This window comes from Candoia aspera, chromosome 6 (assembly GCF_035149785.1).
Source record: "Candoia aspera isolate rCanAsp1 chromosome 6, rCanAsp1.hap2, whole genome shotgun sequence".
NCBI classification, from domain to species: Eukaryota; Metazoa; Chordata; class Lepidosauria; order Squamata; family Boidae; genus Candoia; species Candoia aspera.
In genome coordinates, this window is record NC_086158.1 from 60122407 (window position 1) to 60147847 (window position 25441).

At 35.6% G+C, this 25441-nt stretch overlaps 1 protein-coding gene across 4 annotated transcripts in view; it reads right to left on the reverse strand.

The window, feature by feature from the left end:
- The window catches only part of MCMBP (minichromosome maintenance complex binding protein), a 37005-nt gene that overhangs the window by 7887 nt on the left and 3677 nt on the right, over positions 1 to 25441 (reverse strand). For 2 of the 4 annotated variants that reach the window (XM_063307241.1, XM_063307244.1), the window contains exons 2-12: positions 23324 to 23409; positions 22174 to 22314; positions 21372 to 21413; positions 19630 to 19731; positions 16986 to 17115; positions 15840 to 15991; positions 12350 to 12450; positions 9832 to 10007; positions 7480 to 7603; positions 4633 to 4750; positions 2830 to 2995 (exon numbers count right to left, since the gene is read on the reverse strand). In XM_063307241.1, the coding sequence (XP_063163311.1) occupies positions 2830 to 2995; positions 4633 to 4750; positions 7480 to 7603; positions 9832 to 10007; positions 12350 to 12450; positions 15840 to 15991; positions 16986 to 17115; positions 19630 to 19731; positions 21372 to 21413; positions 22174 to 22314; positions 23324 to 23409 (1338 nt within the window). The remainder of the gene's footprint in view (positions 1 to 2829; positions 2996 to 4632; positions 4751 to 7479; positions 7604 to 9831; positions 10008 to 12349; positions 12451 to 15839; positions 15992 to 16985; positions 17116 to 19629; positions 19732 to 21371; positions 21414 to 22173; positions 22315 to 23323; positions 23410 to 25441) is intronic. The other 2 variants (XM_063307243.1, XM_063307245.1) reach the window with 2 other exon arrangements.

Genomic DNA, 25441 nt, shown 5'->3' on the forward strand with positions numbered 1-25441 from the left:
ACTATTACCACTGTCTCACAGGGGGAGTATTCACTTGAAATGCTTAATTTAGTCTAAGATATGGATGAGAAACTTACTTATGGGCTTATAAGTGACTCTATGAACCATGGCTAGTCCACTCTGCCAGTTGATGCCAGTTATTTTTGTGATACCTGACTGCCTGATACTTTTCTTGTATCTTCCTACCCCACCTTTCAAAAACAAACAAACAAACAACAGTGGGCTGATTGGGATTATAGCCATAGTGAAGGGGCAGGAAAAGGATGGACCCTCTTCTATTATCGTGGTGTCTGTGTTTCAACTGTGTAATTTCCAGACTGAAAAAAAGAGCCTAGTGTAGTAGAAACCCTGCAATTGGAATGACTCCATTGTGCAGCCAAACCAATCTATGTCTATGACTCTATGGCTAAAAGCTATTAAATGGAATTTACCCTTTTGTTTGGATGACATCTGGAATCATTGTTAACATCAGTAAATTAGAATCAAATCTGTACAGAGCACTTCGACAATTTAACCTAAGATTTAGTTTCAGACAATATTAATGCTGTGACTTAGCATGTACTATACAAACCAAGTTATGATTTGATATACGAGAGTGTGTGCACATTCAAAACTCCTGATCATAATTTATCTTCCCCCAGATCTAGAAAAGGTCCTGTAATATTCTTCAAAGATCATCACACTCATTATGAGGAACTACAACAGAACACTAGCTATTCCATCTTACTGATAATAGTATGCTCACAAAAATATGATTTGAAATACATGCATTGTTTTCATATTTTCTTCAGAAAGCATGAAATGTAATGGCTATCTTGGATTTAGTTAATTTCTTCATTTCTGGAGCATCTTCGGTTGAGGTTACAACCTTTTAAAGACTAAGTAACACAAGAAATTTGTCAATGTTCTTTTATGGGAGAAAAAGCTGATTTTACCTTAGCAGAGCTGGAAGAAAATCTACCTGCAGCGTAGTAATCCAGGCCCTTAGAACTTATGAGAAGAGTAAGACCACAAGAGCACCATGTGTTGCTACAATATTAGTTTCAGTCCAAGATTATATTTACTATTTTTATCTACCAAAGATAGTAAAACCAAAACACTATTATGACTTGTAATGCTTTAGAAATAGCTTTACTTTTTCTTAAAGTAAATTCTTCCCTAGGTACCTAGACTAAATTCAACAGCTGATAATTAAATACAGAGAAAAGTAACAAGATGTACATAACTGTTCACACTTGGAGTACCTTACTTGCAGTTGGTAAAGGTTGACCACAAGACTACCCTATATGTTCCTTTAATACTCCCTTTTGTCTACAAAGGGAAGAATTTCTCTTATCCTAAAAAGTAGAACACACCAAATTGGTATATTTTTTCTTGTTCAGTACATTTAACAAATTAATTGTTTCAAACATGTGTCTGTATGCTTGCCAGAATGTGAGTGAATAATTAATAAGCTAGGGAAAGCATGCCAAGCCTGGCTCCAGAAATTTTTTCCATCACCTTTACCAGCAATGTATGTCCAATGGGAATCATAGGGTGAACTAGGTAACATACCTGACTAGGTAACATCTTCAGTGCTAGAAGGCAGTGGGGTTCAACAGGCACACAGAGGTAAACAACAGCACATAGATAATGGAATAAACAACAGGCACATAAACAACAGGCACATAGAGATAAACAACATTTACACACCTTTCAAAAGAGACAGTAAAAAGCTAAAAAGAAAACAAAAAGACCAGAACACCTCCTCCCCAGCAATCAACACTCAGATAAGCAGGGATTAACACCAGACAAATAATCAAGCTATAAACAATACCCCAATCAAGAAACTACCAACTCAGACAATCAAGCAAGCCTAATCAAGGAACTACCAAGGAGAAAACCATACCACTATCAACACCGACAGGGCAAGCTACTCAAGATAAACGAACAGCAAGCCTCACTATCCTCTAGCACTGAAGATGTTACCTAGTTGGTTAATGAAACGTCTGCAAGAAAACAACCAGGCTCAGAGAACACCAAGGACTCCACAGTTTTACCGTGAGCTACAGATATTCTCCTCTATTGGTGTAGGTCTCTGTTGACAGCAGCAGATAACTGGGAAGCAGTGTGACTGAGTTAACAGGTAACATCCCTCAACAATAGCTATGTGAAAATCCCACATAGATAAAAAAAGAGTAGAATCTGGTGAAATAATTGTGATATAAGGGAGACAGGCCTTGTATGCCTATACTGTTATTCCTGTGAAGAAGGTAACCGAGCTCCACGAAAAGTTGTATAACTCCTGCCTTCCTCTGGTTATAAGATAATTGGGTTTCAGAAGATGAATTTGGTGTCAAATCTTCAAAGATGAAGAAAATTTATCTGTGTTTTAAATAGGGATTAGCCTATTTCCACTTAGATCAATTTCTTTTCTCCAAACTCACTCAGTAGTTGTAACAGTAACTAAGCAACCATACTCAACCTTCGTCTGATCTTATTTCTTGCTGTACTTACAGTATTTGTTTCAAATACTTATATATTATTTTGCTCCTATGTTTTTTGGTGTTCTTAAAAGTTTTAATTATACTTTTATAATATACTAACCTAGGTACCCTGTACACTGAAAAGTTATTTACTGTTTATAATACATTTACAACTTATTTATAAACTTTATTTATTTAACATTTATAACTTGACAGATGACAAGATAAGCAGACGTGCTTATATACTGTAAAATGGACAAAATTAGAGAGACAACTCTTTTTGCTTCTAAACAGTAACGATGTGGTTTCTTAACATTTATTTATGCAAGATGTTTGAACTGAGACAATATCCATGAATACTAACCTTTTGTGTCAAGCTGTCCTTGCTCCAGCAGGGTTTCATCTATGACAAAAGAGGTATTGTTTGCCAGCTGTAGTATTCCACTGACTAAACGATTAGCTGTATAGTCCTTGTGGGGATTAAACCTTAAGCAGTTCATGTTCTCTATGGTCATCTGTAGGCGATACGACTGCCAAGAAAAATGACTAAAATTAATTGTCAGCTGGAACTTGTACCTAATAGAGAACTAAGCTACTATATTTCACTAAAACTGACAGTAGAGGTTAATAATTTAATAAAAATTAAGGAGTCAAGTAATTACAGATATTCTGGCTAAGGACACCTGATCCTTCTACAGTACAAGAAATACATTCTTTCAAAACATTTAGATAAGTTAGTAAACATTTTCAAAAATCAGAACTGTAATAAAATTTTTGCAAATTGGTTACAAAAGACAGAATCCTGCACATGTTCCATTGTCTTTGAAAGCACTAAGCTCACATGACATTGCCCTTAACTACACACGACATTGCATGAAACAAACTGCATTATACACATACACAGACAGGATGTTTAATTACACTTTAGTTTTGTCTCTTTTCATTATAACTGAGCAACTGGCAAATAAGCAAGGGCAGAAATCATATCATTAAAGTTATGGCAGCTATATTTCCTTGAGCCATAGAGGAATTAAGGTAAATTGTCTTGTGGGTACAGATTCATCATTCTAGAAATGCCATGCAATCAGTGATCCATTGGTGACATACAGGTAGACTTCAACTTATGACAGAAATTGGGACTGGAATTTCCATCACAAAGCAGATGTGGTCTTAAATTCCACTGTCATTAAGTGAGGCAACTTCCTGCTGGCTTCCCACAAACCAAGTCAGTGGGGAAGCTGGCCAGAAGTTGCAAGTCCCAGGTGGTTTGCAAGCAGGCTGGCAGGCAAGTAAGTGCTGCTGCCAGGTGGGGGAGGGCACAGGGAGGGTGCAAGGAAGGCATGGTGAGGGAAGGGTGCACAGGGGTGTGTAAGGGAGGCACAGCGAGGGTTGGGGAGGGTGCACAAGGGTGCAAGGGAGGCACAGTGAGAGTCAGGAAGAGTGAGTGGGGGTGTGCAAAGGTGCAGGGAGGTGTGTGTGAGGGACGTGCAGCGAGGCTCGGGGAGTGTGCGTGGGGGTGCATGAGTTGTGAGGGAAGGCTTGGGGAGGGAGCGTGGGTGGGGGACACCTTCCTGTGAGTTGCAACCTTCTCTGCCAGCTTCCCTGTTGACTTTCTGGGGAAGCTGGCAGGGAAGATCGCAAATGGAGATTTCTGCTGCAACCAGTTGTACGTTTAAGCAAGTTGCCAAGCACCCAGATCGTGATCACGTGACTGTGGGGGTACTGAAATGGCTGGAACTCGGAAGACCGGTCATAGCCAGCATTCGTTCAGTGCTGTCATAACTTCGAATGCTCGCTGAATGAATGGTTGTAAGTTGAGGACTGCCTGTATACAGGTATCACATTAAATACTGGATATTCATATAGCCAACTATCATAGAACCAGTACACAGACAGCTTTTAGTTACTGGAAAAATACCTGCTTCCTTATATATACATATACAGTATTTTGAATTTTCTATTTAAGTACCCAATCAGAAGTACAGTAAGTTGGCTAAGCTATGACTGACCAGATTTACACATTGCATTAAGACATAAACTGTGGCTTACAAATGGCTGGGTTCATAGTATTAAAAGCCAAATTCATTACAACTTAATGTGACAGGTGAACTCAGATACTGATGTGAACTAACACTTAATGCACACAGATTATAAATGTAGTTCTTACTGCAGGAACAAGCTGCTGAATAATACGGTATACATGCTCTGTGAAGACACTGTTTCTTGGACAGCCACTTAAATTCAGGGTGAATTTTCCTAGAGGAAGGACATCTCTTCTTGCATAGCTAGGTAACACAAAAAATAGAAATATAAGGCTGAGAGCAAGAACTTGTATTGCTGATCTTTGTAAGCTATTTCATGCTAGGAATGCTTTTAGCTAAAGAGAATATTGATACTTTGAAAGCATGTAAACATTGAGATTAGTAGAGTAATTATGAAAAAGCACCAGCAAGTATATAATATTTGCAGATTTACAGATAGCTGAAAACTGTATTAGGAACATAGCTATGGAAATATGTGATATCCTTGCCCACACAGGAAACTATTTTAAAATCTTGTACTTCCTCTCACTGATATTTCAGGCAGCAGAGAATGTTGACATGGTTTAAAGTGTTGAGTTTGTCATCTTTTTTTTTTAAAATGATGAATGGGAGATGCATACATTGCTATTTTTAATTTTTTTAATTGTCTATGGACTCTTATCAGTGGTCTGTTAAGGCAAATACAATGTGGGTAATACTATACAATATCCTTTGATAATATGTTCTATGGGCAATAATTCTCAGGCAAGGAAAGCCTGTATGCAGATGTAGGATATAACTATCAAACAACTAAAAATTACTTACATCTACTACTGAGAGTTTGGTTAGTGCTTAAAGATACTGGGCTAGAAACCAAAAGACCATGAGTTCTAGTCTTACGCATGAAGCCAGCTGGGTGCCTTCAGGCTAGTCACTCTCAGACCTAGGAAGAAGGCAATGGCAAACCACAGCGTTGCCAAGAAAATGCATGGACAAAAAACAAAACAAAAAAGCCCCCACACTTAAATTCTAGGACAACCATAAGATTTCTTCTGGACAATATAAATACTAGATATGGGCCTAGAAAATCCAAGTTAAAAATTTTGTTCAAGAAATATTTATTACACCTTTGAAAACAAGCTCCGAAGTTTCTGGGCTGCTTTTTAAAAACATTAATACAGACAAGCAGAAAAAGAAAGTATTTTTTCATCCCTGCAGTACAGTCTGCTATATTTTTACAGCAGACGCAAAGGAGAGAGCTGCTGATTGCTTGGCTTCTGCACTGATACAGAGGACTGACAGATCATCCCATGCTTCTTGTAACAACTTGTAAATTTTTTTGTACAGAACTTCATGTACTTAGCACTTAAATACAATGCTAGTTTCTACTGGCCTTTGATCATATTCAGAAGACAATACTACATAAGCTGCAAAAAATTACCATACCTCAATTGAGCTGCTATAAAAATAAATGTATGGATATTCATGAATTTCAACTCATAACTGTTTACTGCATTTGCCTCTTCCCCTGGCAAATATTTTTCCTACTTCCAACATGACACTTGTGTTAGCATACTAGAGTTGTTGATTTAGAATACTAACATTTTGGATTCTGGGGTTACAAAAATGCCAAACATTTACGTACAAAAGATACAACAACTCAAGAAAAAATTAAAAAGTACACCTTTTTCTTCTTCTAGGCCTTACATGCTTAATCTGCATGTTCTGATTGAATGCATTCATGTTTTTGTTTCCTTTAATAATTTTTCAGGTCATTTTTTTATTCTGGGAGGCCTATAAGCACAATCATCTGCTAAATGTGCATTAAGTATTAATTTTAAAAAAGTTATATAAAGGCCAGTTTCCTCCTGTCAAACACAGTAATCTTTAAATGGAGTTTCGTTCAAGTAGCTCCATCAGGCAAGAACATTTTTTTCAATTGCTCTCTCCATCTTCAGTTCTCTGCCATACTGCTTTGGATGGTCCCCTCTACATTACATATTTATAACCTCTATGGGTGCAAGCGGACTGTAGAACTTGCTAAACATAGCCTCTTATGTTTCAGGGAAATTTTTCCGTGGACAGCCACCTTCATTTGTAGAAATCAACATTTAGATCTTGGCAGGGTAAGAGACTGAGATGTATTTTGTCTCAAGGGTGGATTCTTGTCTTCATGCCAGGTACAAGAGAAGAATCATCTAGGCAGCTAGAATGTTTTTGGTTTAATTAGGACACCAGTGAGCACACAGCTGCCTTCTAGGACAAGATTTATAACTGGCAGAATGGTCAGGAAAAGGAGTTTTGGTTTTGCTTTGTGTTGCTATCTGGACTGGAGATGCTGTTCCTGTATTAAAGGAGCAGGATGGCTAAAATAGTGATTACCAGAGGAAGGTGGAATGTTCGTTGGATGATCCCAGCAGGAAGGAAGGATCTACAAAGTGGACTAGATTGTGAAGGACTGGACCGCAGAGAAAAAGAGCTACATCGGAAAAGACAGCCTGAGAATCATAACAGAGCAGATACAGATGCTGGTTCTCCAAGAAGGCTCAAAAAAGGAGTTATTTTTTCCCTCTTCCCCTCCTCAACTTTAATTCAGAAAAGGCTAGGAGCAGGAAAGTGAAAGGAAAAGAAAGCTGTCTAGAAGGAGTTAACATTGTTATGTAAACTCCTTCTAGACAGCTTTTTTTACTTTCAGCCCAGTGACTAAGTTTAGCAACTGTGTGGATAAAAGAGTGATTCAAACTGTTACGGAACTTCAAGGAAGCTCCCTAAATAAATGTGTATTAGGGTTGCAACTGAAATCTACTCACCACAGTAGAGATAATACCACTATATATTGGAAAGATAAGCACAAATTATTTATTTGCAGTATAACAGTTAGAATCATTTTAGGTGGCAAAATAACACTGTGTCTAGATTCTTTTTTTCCCCCTTTCCTACTATCCCACAAGATCCAAGCTCAGATATGTTCAATAGGTGAATGTGTTACTTACACTGTGGAAATGAGGTGTAATATAACGTATTCGGCAGCTAAGCTGTCTCCCAAAAAGGCATGAGTGAGGAAGCCAAGAAGCTCTGCTCTAACTGGTGACAGTTCAGACATAAAACTGGAAACAACTACAATGGACAGAAATAGGCAAGAATCAGAAATAATAAACAATGACTTTTTCTATACACTTAATTATTATCTGCAGAAGACAGTCTGATATACAGTCTAACAGAGTTAGTACAACTCTGTACTAACCATAAAATCAAATACTTTTTAGTTTAATTTTATTAGGCTGAGTTTCATACTGAACAATAGATCTTAATGCTGTAATAAAAAAATGAAATAAAATGAACACCTGAACTAAATAAATATTTTAAAAAGCTTAGGAATGTACCACCCAATACATTATCAATTATTTTATTAATTTATTACATTTAGTTTTTAAATCAAAGGAACTCTTTTTATTACCATTAAACTGAGGATATTCTTTTTTTTAAGAGTCTAAGGGGCTGGACATGTTCTGAAGCAATGCTGACACTGATGATGGGGAATGACTGTAATCAAGTTGGATTTGATGGTCTGTAAGAAATTTAACCTGCTTGCATGATTAGCTTAAGCCTCAGATATTTTCTTTCTTCACAGCATCATGATTGTTTTGGCCATGTATTAAAAGAGAATCATTTCCCTAAAATATGAGAGCTCTGTAAGTAATCTTTGTAGCTTCAAATGCCAGCTGATTTTGGAAGCTAGCACAGCTGCTATTTGTCCATTGGACAAAAGTCAATTTTGTCAGAAACTGGCCCAATATTTCTATCAAATAAGTAAAACTAACCAGCAGTTAGACTGCTCACTAGCTAAAAATTTCCTTGATGCCACACCAAGTCTGTAGCTCAGTGTTTCTCAACCGTGGCAAATTCAAGATGTGTGGTCTTCAACTCCCAGAATTCCCCAGCCAGTATGCTAAAGTACACACAGCTTAAAGCTGCCAGGGTTGAGAAACACTGCTGTAGCCAATTTATTTTATCTATCTATCTATCTATCTATCTATCTATCTATCTATCTATCTATCTATCTATCTATCTATCTAATTTATCCCCACCCATCTCCTCCCGTCGGGGGACTCTGGGCGGTTTACAACAATTGATTAAAAAACCATAACCATAAATACACAGAATAAAATACAGTAATAAATAATATAAATAGAGATAAAAATAAAGATAAAGAATCCAAATGGTGAATCTAAAACAGTCCAAATGTGGGAGGATTGGTCTATAGCAACCATCCCCATGTAGATCTATTCCCCTCTCGACCCCCTCTCCACCTCACATTAAAAATATGAGGCCATATTTAATCTATCATAGGTGCATATGATAGTACTTTAACTCTCCTTGAAAAGTCACTATGGGAACAACTGTTACAATATTCAGAATATTTCCACAAATCACTTTATAGACAATCTGTACTTCAAAAGCAGAAATAATTTTACAAGTTAAATGAGCACTGTTGCCATCACATACAGGTAGTCTACAGATTTTTCAGAAACATAATTATATAAACATAGAGATGTATTTGGCAAGATAAAGAGCATTACTACTATGAGGGAGGATAGACCCTAAAATTTAAGTTTCCTGTGAAATTTAGGACCACCATCAAGCAAGCTGGACACTTCTGATTATTACATAGACGCCATAATCAAGACTATGCCACAGTAGAATATTAGTACTTCCTTCTGCTGAATAGGCTAGCTAGCTATTCCTTCATTTTTTTGAATCTAATAAGGGAAGTTTAAATGTAAAAGGATATGGGAATGAAACTAGTTGTGGAGAAGAGAGCATTTCTGACTGGCTTCTATATCTTAGTCATGCTTAACTCTCTGAGGTTTGCTGATTAGCTTCAGGTATGTAACAGCCATCTATAGGACAAGACCAATGAACATACTGACATACATATAATAGTTAGACTGCTTATAATGTCATTCGATAAAATAAAATATTCTTTATGATTTTATGCTGTTTCAATAACATTTACTTTTAAATTTTCATTTATACTTCAATAATATTAAATTGAAAAGTGAAATACTCTTAAGCTTGTTAACTGATGATAATTGATAATATTTATTCAGTGCATCTACTATTATTAGGCAGAAAAGTAAATGGCTGTTAAACACTGATCTCCCTGACCCAAAGGAGGAGGAAGACAGCTTATACAACGTTTAGAGATGTACCTTTATGATTTAAATACTAAGGAAGTTAGGAACAAACTGACCTTTTTGTGCATGAAGAAGTGGAAACAATAAAATCCAATATAGGCATTCAATAGTAACAAGGTAATCTTCCCTAAACAGCTGAATACTTACAGCTCTTGCTTTCTTCTTCATTAAGGCAAGCAGGCAACAACGGATTTATGTGTTGAAGTTTCTGTGCCAGGATCACATGGATTCTGGGAACTAATGATGCTGGAGGACTATGAACTCTCTGTTCTTCCATTGTATCCATACAATCCATAGACTCCACTGGAGATGAGGAATTCTCCCTAAAAAATAAAAATAGCTGTACTTAGGCACATTTAACTTCTGAACTTCATGCAACACTTTTTCCTTTCAAAGAAAAAGGTACTTCCTTTAAACATAAAATGTCAATATCATAATCAGAACAAATTAAGTTCTTGAATTTATTTTAATTCATACTTTTGCAGCAATCAAAATAAACCCCTCAATTATCTCTTTTAAAAGTGCTCTTGAATATAAAGAACTGATACAACCTTTTTATTCTTCACATGGCTACAATAAACTAAGTACTGTTGGGATTCACCTCTTTCATTCTATTTCAAATTCTCCTTCACAATGAAAGCAGAAGATGGGCTATGCAGGGATACTTTTTAGGTATGTGTCTCATGATGTAATCAGATTGAAAATACCGATTATACACAACTTAGTAAATGAAGGCTGCAAAAAGATGTTCATAGAAGTGAAGCATTATGAACATGCAGTATACTCTAGCGTTTGATATTATTTGTAACAATTATTTTCCATGAAAATGAGGTACAGTATATTAATGTTTCAAATGAATATTTGAGACATTGCCCACAAAATAATAAAATACATGTAGTCCTTGTTTAACAATGCTAATTAGGACTAAAAACTCTGTCGTTAAGTGACGCGGTTGTAGGTTGAAATACAATGTGACCATGCTGCTTAGCGATGGTAGTTCCAGTTGCCATCGTTAAGCAAGGACCACAAGGGTCATTAAGTGAGGACCTCATGTAACTGTCACTTGTGACTTCCTGCTGGCTTCCCCATTGACTTTGCTTGTTGGAAGCCAGCAGGGAAGGTTGCAAATTGCAATCATGTGACCGTGGTGATGCTGCAATAGCTGTTAAGTACAAGGACTGGTCATAACTACCGCTCGTTCAGCACCACTGTAAGTTTGAATGGTTGCTGAACAAGTGGCTGTTAAATGAGGATCATCTGTAACTAAAACAAAATAAATATTAGAATAAAATACTGAGTCATTTTTCAGTGAAGAGAATGAGTTTATGACAGGAGTTTTGGGAACAAGTTCTATCACAGGTAGTCCTCGCTTGCTGACCACTCGTTCAGCAACCGAACTTACAACAGTGTTGAAAAAGGAGATTTACAACCTGTCCTTGACGTTTTGGCTGACGCAGCAACCTCACAATCATGTGATCACCATTTGAGACCTTCACAGCCGGCTTCTGTGAAGAAAAGTCAGTGGGGAAGCCAGCAGGAAGCTGCAAGTTGCGGTCACATGATGTCATGCTTAATGACTGTGATTCGCTTCACGACTGCAGCCAGAACTGACATCAGAAATCGGTGCAGTCACATGATGTTTCACTTTATCACCATGTTGCTTAGCGACAGAGTTGCCAGTCCTAATTGCGGTTGGTGAGGACTACAGTACCTGTACAGCAAATGTAAATTAATGTACACATATTCAGTTTATCTTACTGATTGGAGGGACTACAAGCTTCTTTGAGGAACTATCTCTTTTCTGCAAATAATGGAACTTCTACATCAGCTATCCTTTTGAAGTGGGTGTCTAGGAAGTGGAAATGTCCTGAGTGTTCTGTATGTGTTTGTGTATGTATGTAAAACTAAGTTTAGCTTTTGCTGTGTATGTATGTATATATATACATACACAGCAAAAGCTAAACTTAGTTTTGTATTGGAAATCTACATCATACTTATGCTTATTTATTTTGTATTTTAATACTTTATAAAATGTGTCATTTTCTCATACAGTTATGAACCTCAAGTCCGTAAATAATTATTTATGCCAAACTTCCCAAACCTAGGCTCCTTCGATCTATGTGGATTTCAGCTTACAGGGTTCTCAACAATGTCTCAGCTGACTGAGGAATTCTGGGATTTGGTTACACATCTGGAGAGTGCATAGATTGAGGAAAGCTAACTTATGCTATTTAAACTTTGTATGAATCCAGACATAAAGTATGTTGACTTTAACAGGATGATATGCAAACTGTGCTGTTATAAGCTGTTCAAATCCTGGCTTAGCATTATAGATTACTGTACTGAGTTCACAGGAGAATTGGGACTCAAATCCAGATTTCTAAAATCTAGTTCTAGATTCAACATTCCATTCATTAGACCACACTTAACTTGCTGGCTGTAAAATAGCAATTTGTGGGCTAGCATTAATCTTCAAAAAAAAATATTGGTATGAGTTTCTGTTTTTCAGGTTTTCTGAAGCACACTGACAAAGAAGAAAACTATGTATTGCTGCTAATATTTTACAGTAACTTTAAAAATTACATACTATTTGTGGACCAAATATGCAATTTTTTTCAATAACAAAAGATGGCAAACTTGCATTTTATCATTGCTAAAATGTTACCTTTCTTCATTGTTCAGCATGTTCAGGACAGGATCGACAGACAAAATCCCATATACCTCAAGAATATCATTCACTTTGAAACTGTCCCCATTTTCGTATATCTGCCACAAAGATAATATGTTTAAGAGGAGAAATTACAGTAAGACAATGTGGAAGTACCTTAAAAGCAATGACTACTTGAACACAGTAATAAATTATGGTTTGGTATTATGGGAGAAGGTTTGTATGATAACTGTCTTTTCTCACATATCTGCAATAGGATCAGACATTTCTGTTTTCACGTTTTATTACCCATAGTTTCCCTTTGGAAGAAACATTAACAATCTCAGATATGCAGATGATACCACTTTGATGGCTGAAAGCGAAGAGGAACTGAGGAGCCTTATGATGAAGGTGAAAGAAGAAAGTGCAAAAGCTGGCTTGCAGCTAAACCTCAAAAAAACCAAGGTTATGGCAACCAGCCTGATTGATAACTGGCAAATAGAGGGAGAAAATGTAGACGCAGTGAAAGACTTTGTATTTCTAGGTGCGAAGATTACTGCAGATGCTGACTGCAGTCAGGAAATCAGAAGACGTTTAATCCTTGGGAGAAGAGCAATGACAAATCTCAATAAAATAGTCAAGAGCAGAGACATCACACTGACAACAAAGGTCCGCATAGTTAAAGCAATGGTGTTCCCCGTAGTAACATATGGCTGCGAGAGCTGGACCATAAGGAAGGCTGAGAGAAGGAAGATAGATGCTTTTGAACTGTGGTGTTGGAGGAAAATTCTGAGAGTGCCTTGGACTGCAAGAAGATCAAACCAGTCCGTACTCCAGGAAATAAAGCCAGACTGCTCACTTGAGGGAATGATATTAAAGGCAAAACTGAAATACTTTGGCCACATAATGAGAAGACAGTCCCCCCCATCGTTCTTTGCTTGACTTTCCACCGATCAAAAACTTAGAGATAATAGCTTCAATAGGACAGGTATCCGAAACAAAAGGAAATTATTTTTTCTCCATATTCTTTTAACCACTTTATTTTCTTCCACTCACAAATTAACTCACTGTTCTGTTTTCCAGGTTAAATATTCTATACTACAAATTTCATGCTTATGGATAAGCAAAAATCGTCAAATTTACATGCAGTGCAGCTAATGTAATATAATTTTGATAGATTTTGCTTTAACTTTGTAAGCATATTAAAAATAAAAGGAAATAAAAGTATAAAGCTGAGAGCCAGTTTGGTTTAGTGGTTAAGGTGCTGGGCTAGAAACCAGGAGACTGTGAGTTCTAGTCCCGCCTTAGGCACGAAAGCCGGCTGGGTGACCCTGGGCCAATCACTCTCTCTCAGCCCAACTCACCTCACTTGAGTTATTTATAAAAATAATAAAGGCGGGATAGAAAATAAAATAAAAATATATAAAATAAATAAAACAAAGGAACCGCAGAATACATCTTTAAGAATGAGTCTGATTGCAGAAAAAAACTCTAATTTACTGACTAGAGAAGTGATTTGAAAAATGGAATTTATTGTATTACTGAACAAAACAAGAATTAGCCTCCACTAAAATTCCACATTTTAATGACCTCCAGTTCCAAAAATAAAATATCTAATCCATAGATCAGACATATTTTAAAATTTATATCCACCATTAATTTATAATTTGAACAGGCTCTTATAGGAAAGGAACAGAAACGGGAAGCATGTGTATTGATGGCACTGACCCCAAAACTCAGGACAAACTTTCCTAACAGTATCATATGTGTGCTAAATAGCACAAGGGACTACTCCTGAGGGCTAATAGGATAATGATCATGCATCAAAGAGGAATTTATAGCACCACCTTCTGAAATCATCTCCTGAAAGACTGAAGCCACCATAAAACGTTGACTTCAAATACCATTTGAGCCTTGAGCCATGAATATAACTTAGAATGTACTTCTTGGAACCTTAAATATTTTATTAGCGTTATTTGTCTCCTTTCAAGTTGGACAAAATTTAATTGAGAGGAAATGGGAAAGAGAAAATAACTTGTAAATGTTAACATTTCTGTTAAGTATTGGATTAGAATTTCCATTACATTTTATATTCACTTTTTAAAATTCCTTAGGAATCACATATACTCATTAAACAGTGCAGCTTCATAACAACACGTAAATATGTTCCTTTGTTTCTGTTTTGACCCATAGAAAATACATTATTATATGAAGTGCATAAATAACCTTTTCATTTAGGTTTCAGGTCATGACATAGCACAGCAATGGCATTGGTCATGTTTGTTAGGTCATGTTTGTTAAAGACCTGTGGTGGATTTTTTTTTCCTGAGATTTAGAGGCTGCCTGACTCCAAAATGATTCTGGGCAGCTTACATCAGGGAAAAACAACAAAGACAACAAGAAAAACATCAAGAAAAATTGGATGGGGATGATGATACCATCCTGATCCTCCCTGATCACCCAGTGACTTTTAATGCCATTAACAATAGTATTGTTTTGGATTGCTGTGGGGAGTGGGAGGTGCAATGCTATGGTGATTCTCCTCTTTTCTGCATGACTAGCCCTAGCTGATGTTGGGTGGAGAGGACAGATTGAGCTTGAAGCCAATGATATGTGGGGTATCTTGGGTCTCAGTGCTCTCTCCCCTCCTGTTCAACATCGATATGAGTCCTCTGGATCTTCCATTAGCTCAGGTCAAGCAATTTCAGCATGGTGAAGATACTCCGCTGTACATTTAAGGAACACTTCAAAAAAACCATATATGTGATAGAACCTTGCTATTTGAGGGACTACCTGTTTCCAGTAACGTCTGCCTGTCTTGTTTTCCAACAAGGTTGGCTAGCTTTGAGTTCCATCAGTTAAACTATGTAACTAGTGGGACTCAGGAAGCAGGCCTTCTCTGCTGCTGCGCCTGCCTTTTGGAAAGTCATCCACATGATCTCTACTGTGCCAGCCTTTATGTGTTCCTTAAAAACCTGGCTTTTCCCTCATGCCTTGGGTTAAAATGGGTGGATGGACTCATGAGTTTACTAGGGGTTTGGACAGATAGTTTTGATCCATTGTATAGTTTTATGCCTGTTTGTCATTTATATGGTACTGATGTTTTTTAATTTCATGTATTTCATGAAGCCGACCAGAGTTGTTTGGAGTGGGGAAGCTTAGAAACTTAAATAAATAAATAAACTTTATAAGATCACCTGAACAAATAATATTAAGGATTAATTCTGAAATGTCTGGTTAAATAAAAAAAAAAATATAGCTGTGCAGAATTACAGTGTTTTGAATCCTAACAATACATGCTGGATCACCATACCCTTCAGTGACAGGCTTTGTGTAAGGCTTGTTACTTGTAACTATCAATGAATATCAAATCAGTGTGATGTGTAATTTAATATATGGTACAGTTTTGATTTGTACACCAGTTCTAAATGTAAATTTCAACAAACCTCCACACCTCTAACACATACCAAGGGGATTCTGTTTCAGATATTGCTCAAAAGATTATTACCTTCACAAGACATGCAGGACCTTTCTCTCCTGGGAGTGGAAAATTCAGATCTAGTGGAGATGAGCAGTTTAAGGAAATCATCTGATGCCTTGCAGAAGCTTCTGTTTCTAATCGCTTTGGCTCTCCACTCCCATGGATATCAGGTATATTTCCTAGAATTTTAAAGAAACAGTTTCTACTACCTTGAAATCCATGATTTGAAATTAAAACTTCCTGCTGCTTTTGAAAGAAGATTTAGAACATGCTGAATTACAGTTGCATGTTGCAAAAACTGGAGCTTAGATTCCTTTCAGAATAAGAATTGTAAATTAAAAGTATTTTAATTTACAAATGGGCATGAAGTCCTAGATCAAACTAAGCAAACGAGCATTCTCTTCAGAATACTGTAAGTGTAAGGCTTAAGCAAACAGTGGGAATGGCTAGAAGCAAAAGAGGGGGAAAGCTGTTAGTTTTTGTTTATATCTCTTTCTTATACTTCCATTTCTTTCTCTCTGACCTCAACATCTGGCAGCAACGGCCTAGAACAAAGTGCTTATCTTGGGACTCTGATTATTTATGGAGTGTTTTTACAACTGGCTAGAAGTACAAAAATAGAGAGGACTCTGCAAATGGCCCACCTCTAATGCAACTCAACATTCTTTTTTCAACAACTGCCAGCTAAATAAAGGGAATCATGAAGTTCACAACCCTCTTCATTGTTTTTATGCTGTATCTGGTATTCAGTTACACATTGTCCTACTTATTTTCATGGCTAACAGTTCATCTATCTTCTCTCCATTAATTTGCCTAATTTAACTCTTGCTCCTTCTACAATCCAGAATCATCTTTGTTTTTCAAGAATACAGTATTTGCAAATACTGGTGTGTGAATCATCTATCTGCAGCTACAAATTGAGCCATGGACATCAAGAACTTCAGACTAATGGTGTTTTTAAACTAATCAGAGTCTTGCTCTTTATGAGACTATCCCTGAACCCACCTAATTATTTCAAAAACTAGTAAATCAACATGGTATATAAAATCAAATTCTAAAAATATAATAAGCCAACAATGCATATAACCATTCATTGCAAATGAATGCACTAAAGTACTAATTGTGAAAAATAAGTGATTTTCAAGAGAAAGACAACACTATCTCAGCTGATACCCAGGTGCTGCTCTCTCTGTTTTGATGGATGCAACTCCATGTCTTCATCATCCTCGTAACTCCTCTTGTGGCGACTTGGTGTGTAGGATGTAGATGGGCAAACTCGAGCTTGACTTGCACTATTATAAGCGTAAGTTTTAAGTTAAGGACAAAATAGTTCTGATAGCATGAATAAATTAATCTGGAAATTTAATTCTATATAAACATTTAATTTAAAGTTCAGGCAATGCTATCCTTTCCCAAGATGTATGTGAAGAAAAGGATAATAGTATTTTTTAAGTTTAATGCATAACTACATCATGTAATATTTCATACTCTTGCAGAATTTTTAAATAGTTTTGTTGAAATATTGAAGAATGAATGTGGACAAATTAAAAAATAATGCTAGAAAAGTGGTAGCAGACTATATGTGAATAAGGAAGGAACATGATTTGGCTTGAAGTATCAGATCTTTCATCCTTAAATGTTACTGTATTTATTTAAGAAATTTACATGGCTGCCTACCTTGAATAGACAACCCTGGGCAGATAACAACAATGCAGAAAAAATAATAATACAATCTGTATCACCAAATTTTGGAAACACGTCTAACCAAGGTACTATACTGTCATCAGTTTAGGGAGGCTGCACCATCAAAAAGTAATTAAAAAGTTGCCAAGCTGCTTAATACATGCTCATTTCTCTACAAATTACCTTCTTCCCACCTTATCAAAATTCTTTAGCACTTGATATAGGGAAATATTATCTAGTCATCACAAACATCTTGGAAGAGGTATTTTCTCTCCCAACTCATGCACATGATCCAAACAAAAACAAACAAAAAAAAAAACTGTCCCCAAACCTGCTTCCTTTATTAATTGCCAAGCTGATAATATAAAAAAGGCACATTTCAAAAAATCCTGATCCTACTTAAGAAAACTCCTTAAAAAGTTACTTTTATTAATAAAAAACCTTTTTAAATTAGCCATTTTATTCATCATCTACAGCTTCTGTTGGAGTCAAAGGGTAAATTCTGAAGTTGAAACTTTCATCTGACCATTGCAATTGATCCCTGATAAATCTAATTAGAATTACTTATGATATTTTTACCAGCATCCCTGATGAGTAATTTCACTGGTCACTCATTCCAAACTGCCTCTTCAGAACTTCAACCAATATTAAATTTTATTAGCCAAATAAATTATTGTTCTTCAGTACTTAAAGACCTAATTTTCAGGATACATTAATCCAACAGTAGTTTAAACTATCCAAAATTTAACAATATGTGGAAGGAGTACTGCCAGATGTACAAGTTGGATTCAGAAGGAACAGGGCACCCAAGATCACAATGTAACACATGAATGATAATGAAAGAGGGAAAAAGAGCTCTAAAATGTCTATTTTTGGTTATTGATTATATAAAGGCTCTTGACTATATACATCAAAACAAACTGTGGATAGTGCTTAACAATTTTGGTATATGGCCATCTTGTCTGCCTGTTGAAGAACTGTATGGTGACCAGAAAGCAACAGGAATATGAAACATACTTCAAAAGTGGCATGAAAGGGCAACATAATCTTATTTAACTTGTATGTAGAATATATGAAACAGAAATTGGAATTCAATTGGCATCAGCAAATTGAAATGGACTTATATTTGACACTTTCCGTCAGAAGATCAAATAGTTTACTATTGAAGACATGAAAAATGAAGGAAGGATAGAATAAAGTCAGTTCTTGGGTAGAATGCAGTTAATGACCAAATAATATCAATAAGACTTTGCAGACAACCCCTATATGATGGTTATCCAAGTTTATGTTCCAACCACTGATGTAAAAGGAGGCTGACTAGTTTTATGGTCAGGTTCAATCTAAAATTGACAGAACATGCAAGCAAGATGTGCTACTTGTGCATTGACTATTATTAGTAAAGGAACCAGCAGTAAAAAATATGCCACAGAGTACCCCTTGTTAGGAAAACAATGAAGGCCTTGGAAAACCATCCTGCTAGGATTTTGAAGGGCCCTGAAGATATGACCCTTCACCCAGACCTTTGGTGAGGGTGAGTGTAGTCTCTTTGGAATGTGTGGGTTTATTTCTTTTTTGTTCCAGTCATTTTTTGTCCTAAGTTGGGCAGCATACTAAATAAATAAATATAGACAGATAGATGGCATGACAGAATTCTGCAAGCAATAGTTTTCTCTATAATACTCTATGGAAGCAAAAATAGGACTTTGAAGAAGCAGGGAAGAAAAAGTACTCTTTTTGGAGTTGGAGAATACCACAGATAACCAAGAAAAGGCTTAAATTATTGTATTTTGGACACATGATGCAAAGATCTAGCTGCCCTAAGAATATGGACTTCTTATGCTGGGCAGAGTGGAAGAAAATAAAAGAGGCCAACCAGAAGCAAGGTGAATGGACTCACAGCGGCAGTGGGTGCATCACTGGAAGACCTGAAGGGCTAGGTTGGGATCAGACTTTCCTAGGGAACATCTATCTCAGTGGTCACTAAGAGTTGACACCAACCTGATGGCATATAATCAAGCAAGCAAGCAACCAATATTTTTCTCTCAAGTGTTCAAGGATTTGCATTATTAGCATAATCACTACTATCATTATACATTATACACCAGTGCACTATCTAATGAGCTACAAAGGATATTTCTTTTACCCATGCTGATTCTCCTGGCACTGGAACACAGTAAAAAGTCTGTCTATCTGCAGTTACTATTTGTTTAGGATTTAAATCTATTTCTTGATGAGGCTAGAAGAAAAGATATTATACATCATTAGTATACTATAAAAAGAAAAATACTGTAAAGCTGTTATAAAAATGAAATACATGTTAATTTTTTAAAAAGGGAAATATTCTTAAAATAAATGTACAATTAAATGTGCTAGAAAGTAATGTTTATCCTGAGGAATTACAAGAAATGAACTCTATTCTATGTGGATCAAATAGATTATGTTCTTCCAGTAACAACTTTTTTGACATCTATAAAATAACAAAAATGCTACTTCTGGTTTTCTATAATATAGCAACAATAGCATAGTGCTAGTTTGACCTGTATAATTTCAAGCATGACATTTCCTTGTTTACACTATTAAAACACCCACAACTATAAAAGTTGATTTTATTTTATAATTTATTTGTAACTGTATTTCTCATCCTATTATGAAGCACTAGTGAAGTATATGGAGCCAAATTTAAATTAAATCCCAGTCTACACAACTTATATTAATGTATACTAATAATCAATACATTTTCCAAGCGTTTTTTATGTCACCAATGCAGCACCAAATATCTATATGCAAGAGATATAGATATATAAATAGGCATGGGTGAACTAAAAACAAGTTTTACAAGAAAACCATGTAGAAGAGATCCCAGAACACTCCCTAGCAACAGAAGTAGAATATATGTTTGAAAAGGGAAGGAACAGAACATTTCAAAAAAGGGTAATACAGACTTCCTGCACAGGAATAGAACACATTGTAAAATTATTTACTACAACTTATATGCTGCCGCTGTCTTAGACTTATTATTCAATCTCAAATGTGTTCCAAGCATTGTAAATGTTTAAATGACAATGCTAAAAATATACATTCATATTAAAAAAATCTTAAAAATTCATTCTAGAGTGTTTGCATAGGTGTAAATCTTCACATATCTGATAAAGCAAGGTTTTGCTTATGAAAATAAAACTGTTATATAAAATTATTGTTTTTGTGGAAACAGACTAATGTTGCTCATCTTCTAGAGTGTAGACCCAAACAATACTTTGTGTGAAAAAGGAAAATACTAGATTGTGTGAGAGGCTAGTACAGTACTCTCAAAACCCGCTGACATTGGCATCACTGACTTGTACATTCAAAATAGGATAGAGGCACAATCTCTACAAAAACATGTTTAGGAGGACTAGTTTTTGTCACTGATTCAGTAAACTAAATGAGGATATTTCAGTGCAAATGAATGTTCAGTTATATTGTTTTATTCAAAAAGGAGCACAAGAGAAGGGTGGGGAAGGTATATAAACTATCCCTTTATTAAAAAGTAAACAATATTTTGATGGTGATTTATTTATTATTACAAGTTGTATTCCACTCCATTTCTTGACACTCTGAGTTGCTTGCAGTATTAATATTAATAATTAATAATTAATTAATAATAATTAAGCTTAAATACAAAAATCAATTAATACAATTATAACCAAAAAGTCCAATGCACATCCATTTGGAGTAGCACGATCAAATTCATTCCCAAATGCCTTTTTGAAAAGCCATGCTTTTACAGTTCTCCAAAAATGTATCCATAGAATCCAATGAAAGATAAAATAACAGAAAGAAAATTATAAATACTAAACTAGCTTAAATGCATTGCTGTAATTTCTTAGCTGGACTTACCCCACATTCTGCTACATCTCTGTATTTTCCAAAATGCATAACCTGTTAAAAACACAAAACATAAAATCACTACTGTATTCTATATGGCTTACCATGTTCCTTTTGGGGAGTTCTGTGGGGATTTTTTTTTTGATACTATATTTACTGTTACTTCCTCACAATTCTTTATCTTTACTATGAATATAGTGGTTCTACTCTCTTTCAAGCTCAGTATTTTCTAATGTTTCATTCTAGAGCTGTGGGTTAAGATTTATATTTTCCTGGTTCCAAGCAAAGCATCCTTTCCAGTCCAACATACATGAGCAGAATTGCTAAGGAACTGTTATCAGACATAGATTGTTGCTATTTCACTTAAGAATATACACAGAAAAAAACCTTAAAGATTTCCTTCATTTTATGCGATGCTCTTACAAAAGAGATACTGGTTGTTCCTGCAAAAGTCCTATGTCACATGGAATTAAAACAGGAAATGATTTGCAAGAGGAAATGGACCAAGCATAGGGATGGACAACCTTTTGGTATGCAGGACCACACTTAATTTTGGAGGAAGGATAGGTTCATAAAGTGGGTAAGAGCAGAAATATGGTAATCCTGGAATATATTTGATAGAGTTTGTGGGGGGGGGGGGGTTGTTCCTATTTTATACTACAGTTTTCATCCACCCTAAGGAACAATTTATGTAAAAATAATTTTTTACAGTTTTCAACAATCATAGGGAGAGGAATTCCAAGGACCACAAAAGGAACAACATGGGTGGGTGTGAATGTAGGTAGTCAGAACTACAGTGAAGAAGCTCACTTACACGTGATTTAGTAATTGTGTCAACAGTTTCATAAACATTCATATAAAATTCAGGATCAAACATATCTTGAACCATACAGCGAAATTTAACTAAGCTATTGGGCTTCAGATAATGTAGAGGGACATCATTCAATGATGGTACCTGTAAAAAAAAATTCAGTGATTATCAGTTTCATGAGGCCAGCAGAACTGTATACCTCAATGATTAATCCAATTATATCTTAATTTATATAAGTCTGAAAACTCAATATCTACACAGAAAGGCTGACAGAATTTACATTAGTTGCATAAAATTTTTCTCAGTAATTACTGAAATAAATGTGATTTAATTTAGTCATGCATATTTGAGATTAAGTGAATTAGCTAAATCTACTCTATGTACAATCCATTTTATTTTTTTGAAATGCAACAATCCCAGAGTCACTTATTTGACTCTAAGCCTAATTTGTTAGAATCACAATAAAATGATATCACCATTGTAAAAGTAATTTGCATGTAGATTTGGATCTGTACAACACTTGACAAGAAATCAAACAATTGTGCCAATCAATACAACTCTATTTTTCAAAGATCTGTTTTTTTGGTCAATTATTGAAATAAAATGACTGACTAAATGATTAAAACTATATTCATACCATACAATTCCTTAATGACTCAGACTTCTATTTTCTGAATTTATAAGTTTGATTTGTTCATCTCTTGGTATCAGGACTGAATGACTGGAAAATATAGATGCTTGTGTATTTCATGCCTCTTTGGTCTTCTCTCTCCTTATTTCAAACTAAAAGATCCTTTTATCATAAAAATATGACAATATATATTCCATGGCAAAATATGTATTTTCTTTAGGGTAGGGAAATTACTAAATAAACAATGAAATTATCATAGTATCACAGATCCTTGAATATGCTAGAAACTTGCTCAGAATCACAAATATAAAGACTCTATTTAGAGAACCTATACCCAATGCCAATAACAATTTCCTGTTTTATTTTTGCACTGATATCCTTAAGTAGAAACTCTCTCAATTTATTTTATAACTTCTTATAGCGCTACTGTATATATATTCAATGCAATGCTACCAAAGTTGCCTAAAGATTTTGAAACCCATCATCAAATAACTTAAGTTACATAAGTAAATACAGCCTTACCCAGTTAGTTGCATTATTTTCTTTTAGTTTCTCTTTGAAGTATTCTGTTACTTTCCCCTCCCATTCAGGATTTGGACTATTCTGAGCTAAACAAGACATAAACCAAATCAACTATTTTAATACAGTACATTTAAAATTTTACTTTGCTAACACAGTACGTATGTATTATTCAATAATTAATGAACAAATAGCACTTTCGTTTTTTTCCTAAAGTAAAAAGAAAACAGAACCAAAACCTTCCTGGACTAAATAATTTTGGTATGTGTAAGATTAGTTACAATTCTGACTTTTTCAGATAACATATATGTTAGAGGTTATAAGTAGTATGCTGTAGAGTTGTGCAAAGCATTTAAAACGGATGCTTCACAAGCATGTTTACACAGGTGAGGAACCTTTTCTCAAAGCATTAAAGCAGATATATTTTTGGAAGGCTTCTGTGGCAGCTTTAAAGGCTGTTCTCTGCACAGGCAACATTTATGCTGGGACAGCTTCTGAAGTAGGTGCATCAACCTTCCAAAGGGCACAGCTGCTTGGACTTCCGGGGAAGAAATGGTGAACTGAAGACAGCTCTGCTAAAAGCAGAGCTGGACCAGTTCTTCCCAATTCCTCGCCAGACAGGGAGAAGACTTGAGATCACCCACAAGTGGCTCCAGACAGTTGCTCCTCATGAGGAGACCACAAGACAGCAGTCTCCAGAGGCTTCAGAGCTCTGGGAAACTAGGAAATAGCCATCATTATTGCTCAATTTTTTTTCTTGAATAAACAGCAAAAGGGTGATTAGAACTTTGATTCTGGAAAGTTACAAATGGACTAAGGGTCCAGATGGATTTGAAATAAGATTTTGGAATTAATTATAAGAATCCTTCCCATAGGAAAATGCTTTTATTTTGAATTCTTTTTTTAAAAAATTATAGGATGAGACTTTCAAGGTTGGACACTAGAGGGAACCTGAAGGAACTAAAGACTACAATTAAAGGAGAAGAACACTTAAATTTCTTACTAATACAGAATGAAGCAAAATATTTTAACATTGGACATATTGAAGGATGTTTTTGAACAATGGACCCAGAAGTTAATTTTAAGAGTGTCTGCTTCTATAGATAGACTGTGCTTAAAAGATGTTATGGAAGAGGAACAAGTTTTACCAGACATGAGTGTGACTGATCTGAAAGTGGATTTAAAAATGACAGGCTACAAGAATGACATGGAAAAAGATGCTACATTGGAAATACAAAAGAAACTGGCTGATGTCTTAACAATTAAAAGGGATATACAAATAACAAACTAAGAGAGTGACCTGGATAGTTTTCCTATATTGGATTTACAAAAGAGGCTTATTAAAGCTTTGAAGACAATGAATGTTGTTTTCAATTATTACCTTCCAGATCCCAGCTACAATATCTAACTCTTTTATGTGAATGCATGAATGACTCTTAACAAACATTCAAACTGAATACAGAATTGGATGATGCCAAAAAGAAATGAGTGTATGTAAATTATCAATTACTAATTATCAGTTACAATGAATACTTCTTACAGACATAATCTCTTTATTACATTAGATTATTCTTGTTTCTTCTGTATGCTATTTTGAAATTAAAGACTTTATAGATGAAAAAAAATGTAAGCTAAATACATTGCAGCTTTTAGAGATTTCTGATCTCAAGCTTCCATCTCAGTGGTTGAGTGCTTGTACCCTAACATGTTAACTGTTAGGGTACAGGATCGTGATTGAATTTTCACTGAGGTGGCCCAGCATTTAAGTGGTAGGCATTCTGTAGCTGTTACATTGGGGTGGGTAGTTATCAGTATACCTAGGCCGCCTTTGTATCTATCCTTGCCAATCCCAGCTTTAGTATCTTTGGAGTAGGCAATGTAGCTGTTGAGTGCCAGAGCAGTTAGGGACGACATTTCTTGTACCAGTATTATATCAAACTTACATAAAACATTTATGAAATTGTTATCTTTGTAGTCTGAGGTCCACCCAACCACATTCCAGCTAATTAGGAAAACTTTGTCCTGGTCTTTCCCACATCAATCCTCTGTGGGGCACATTCTTTGAGGATCCTATGTATGGAAGTAAGTTTGAGGGAAGAACTCTGGCTCTCTTGGGGATCT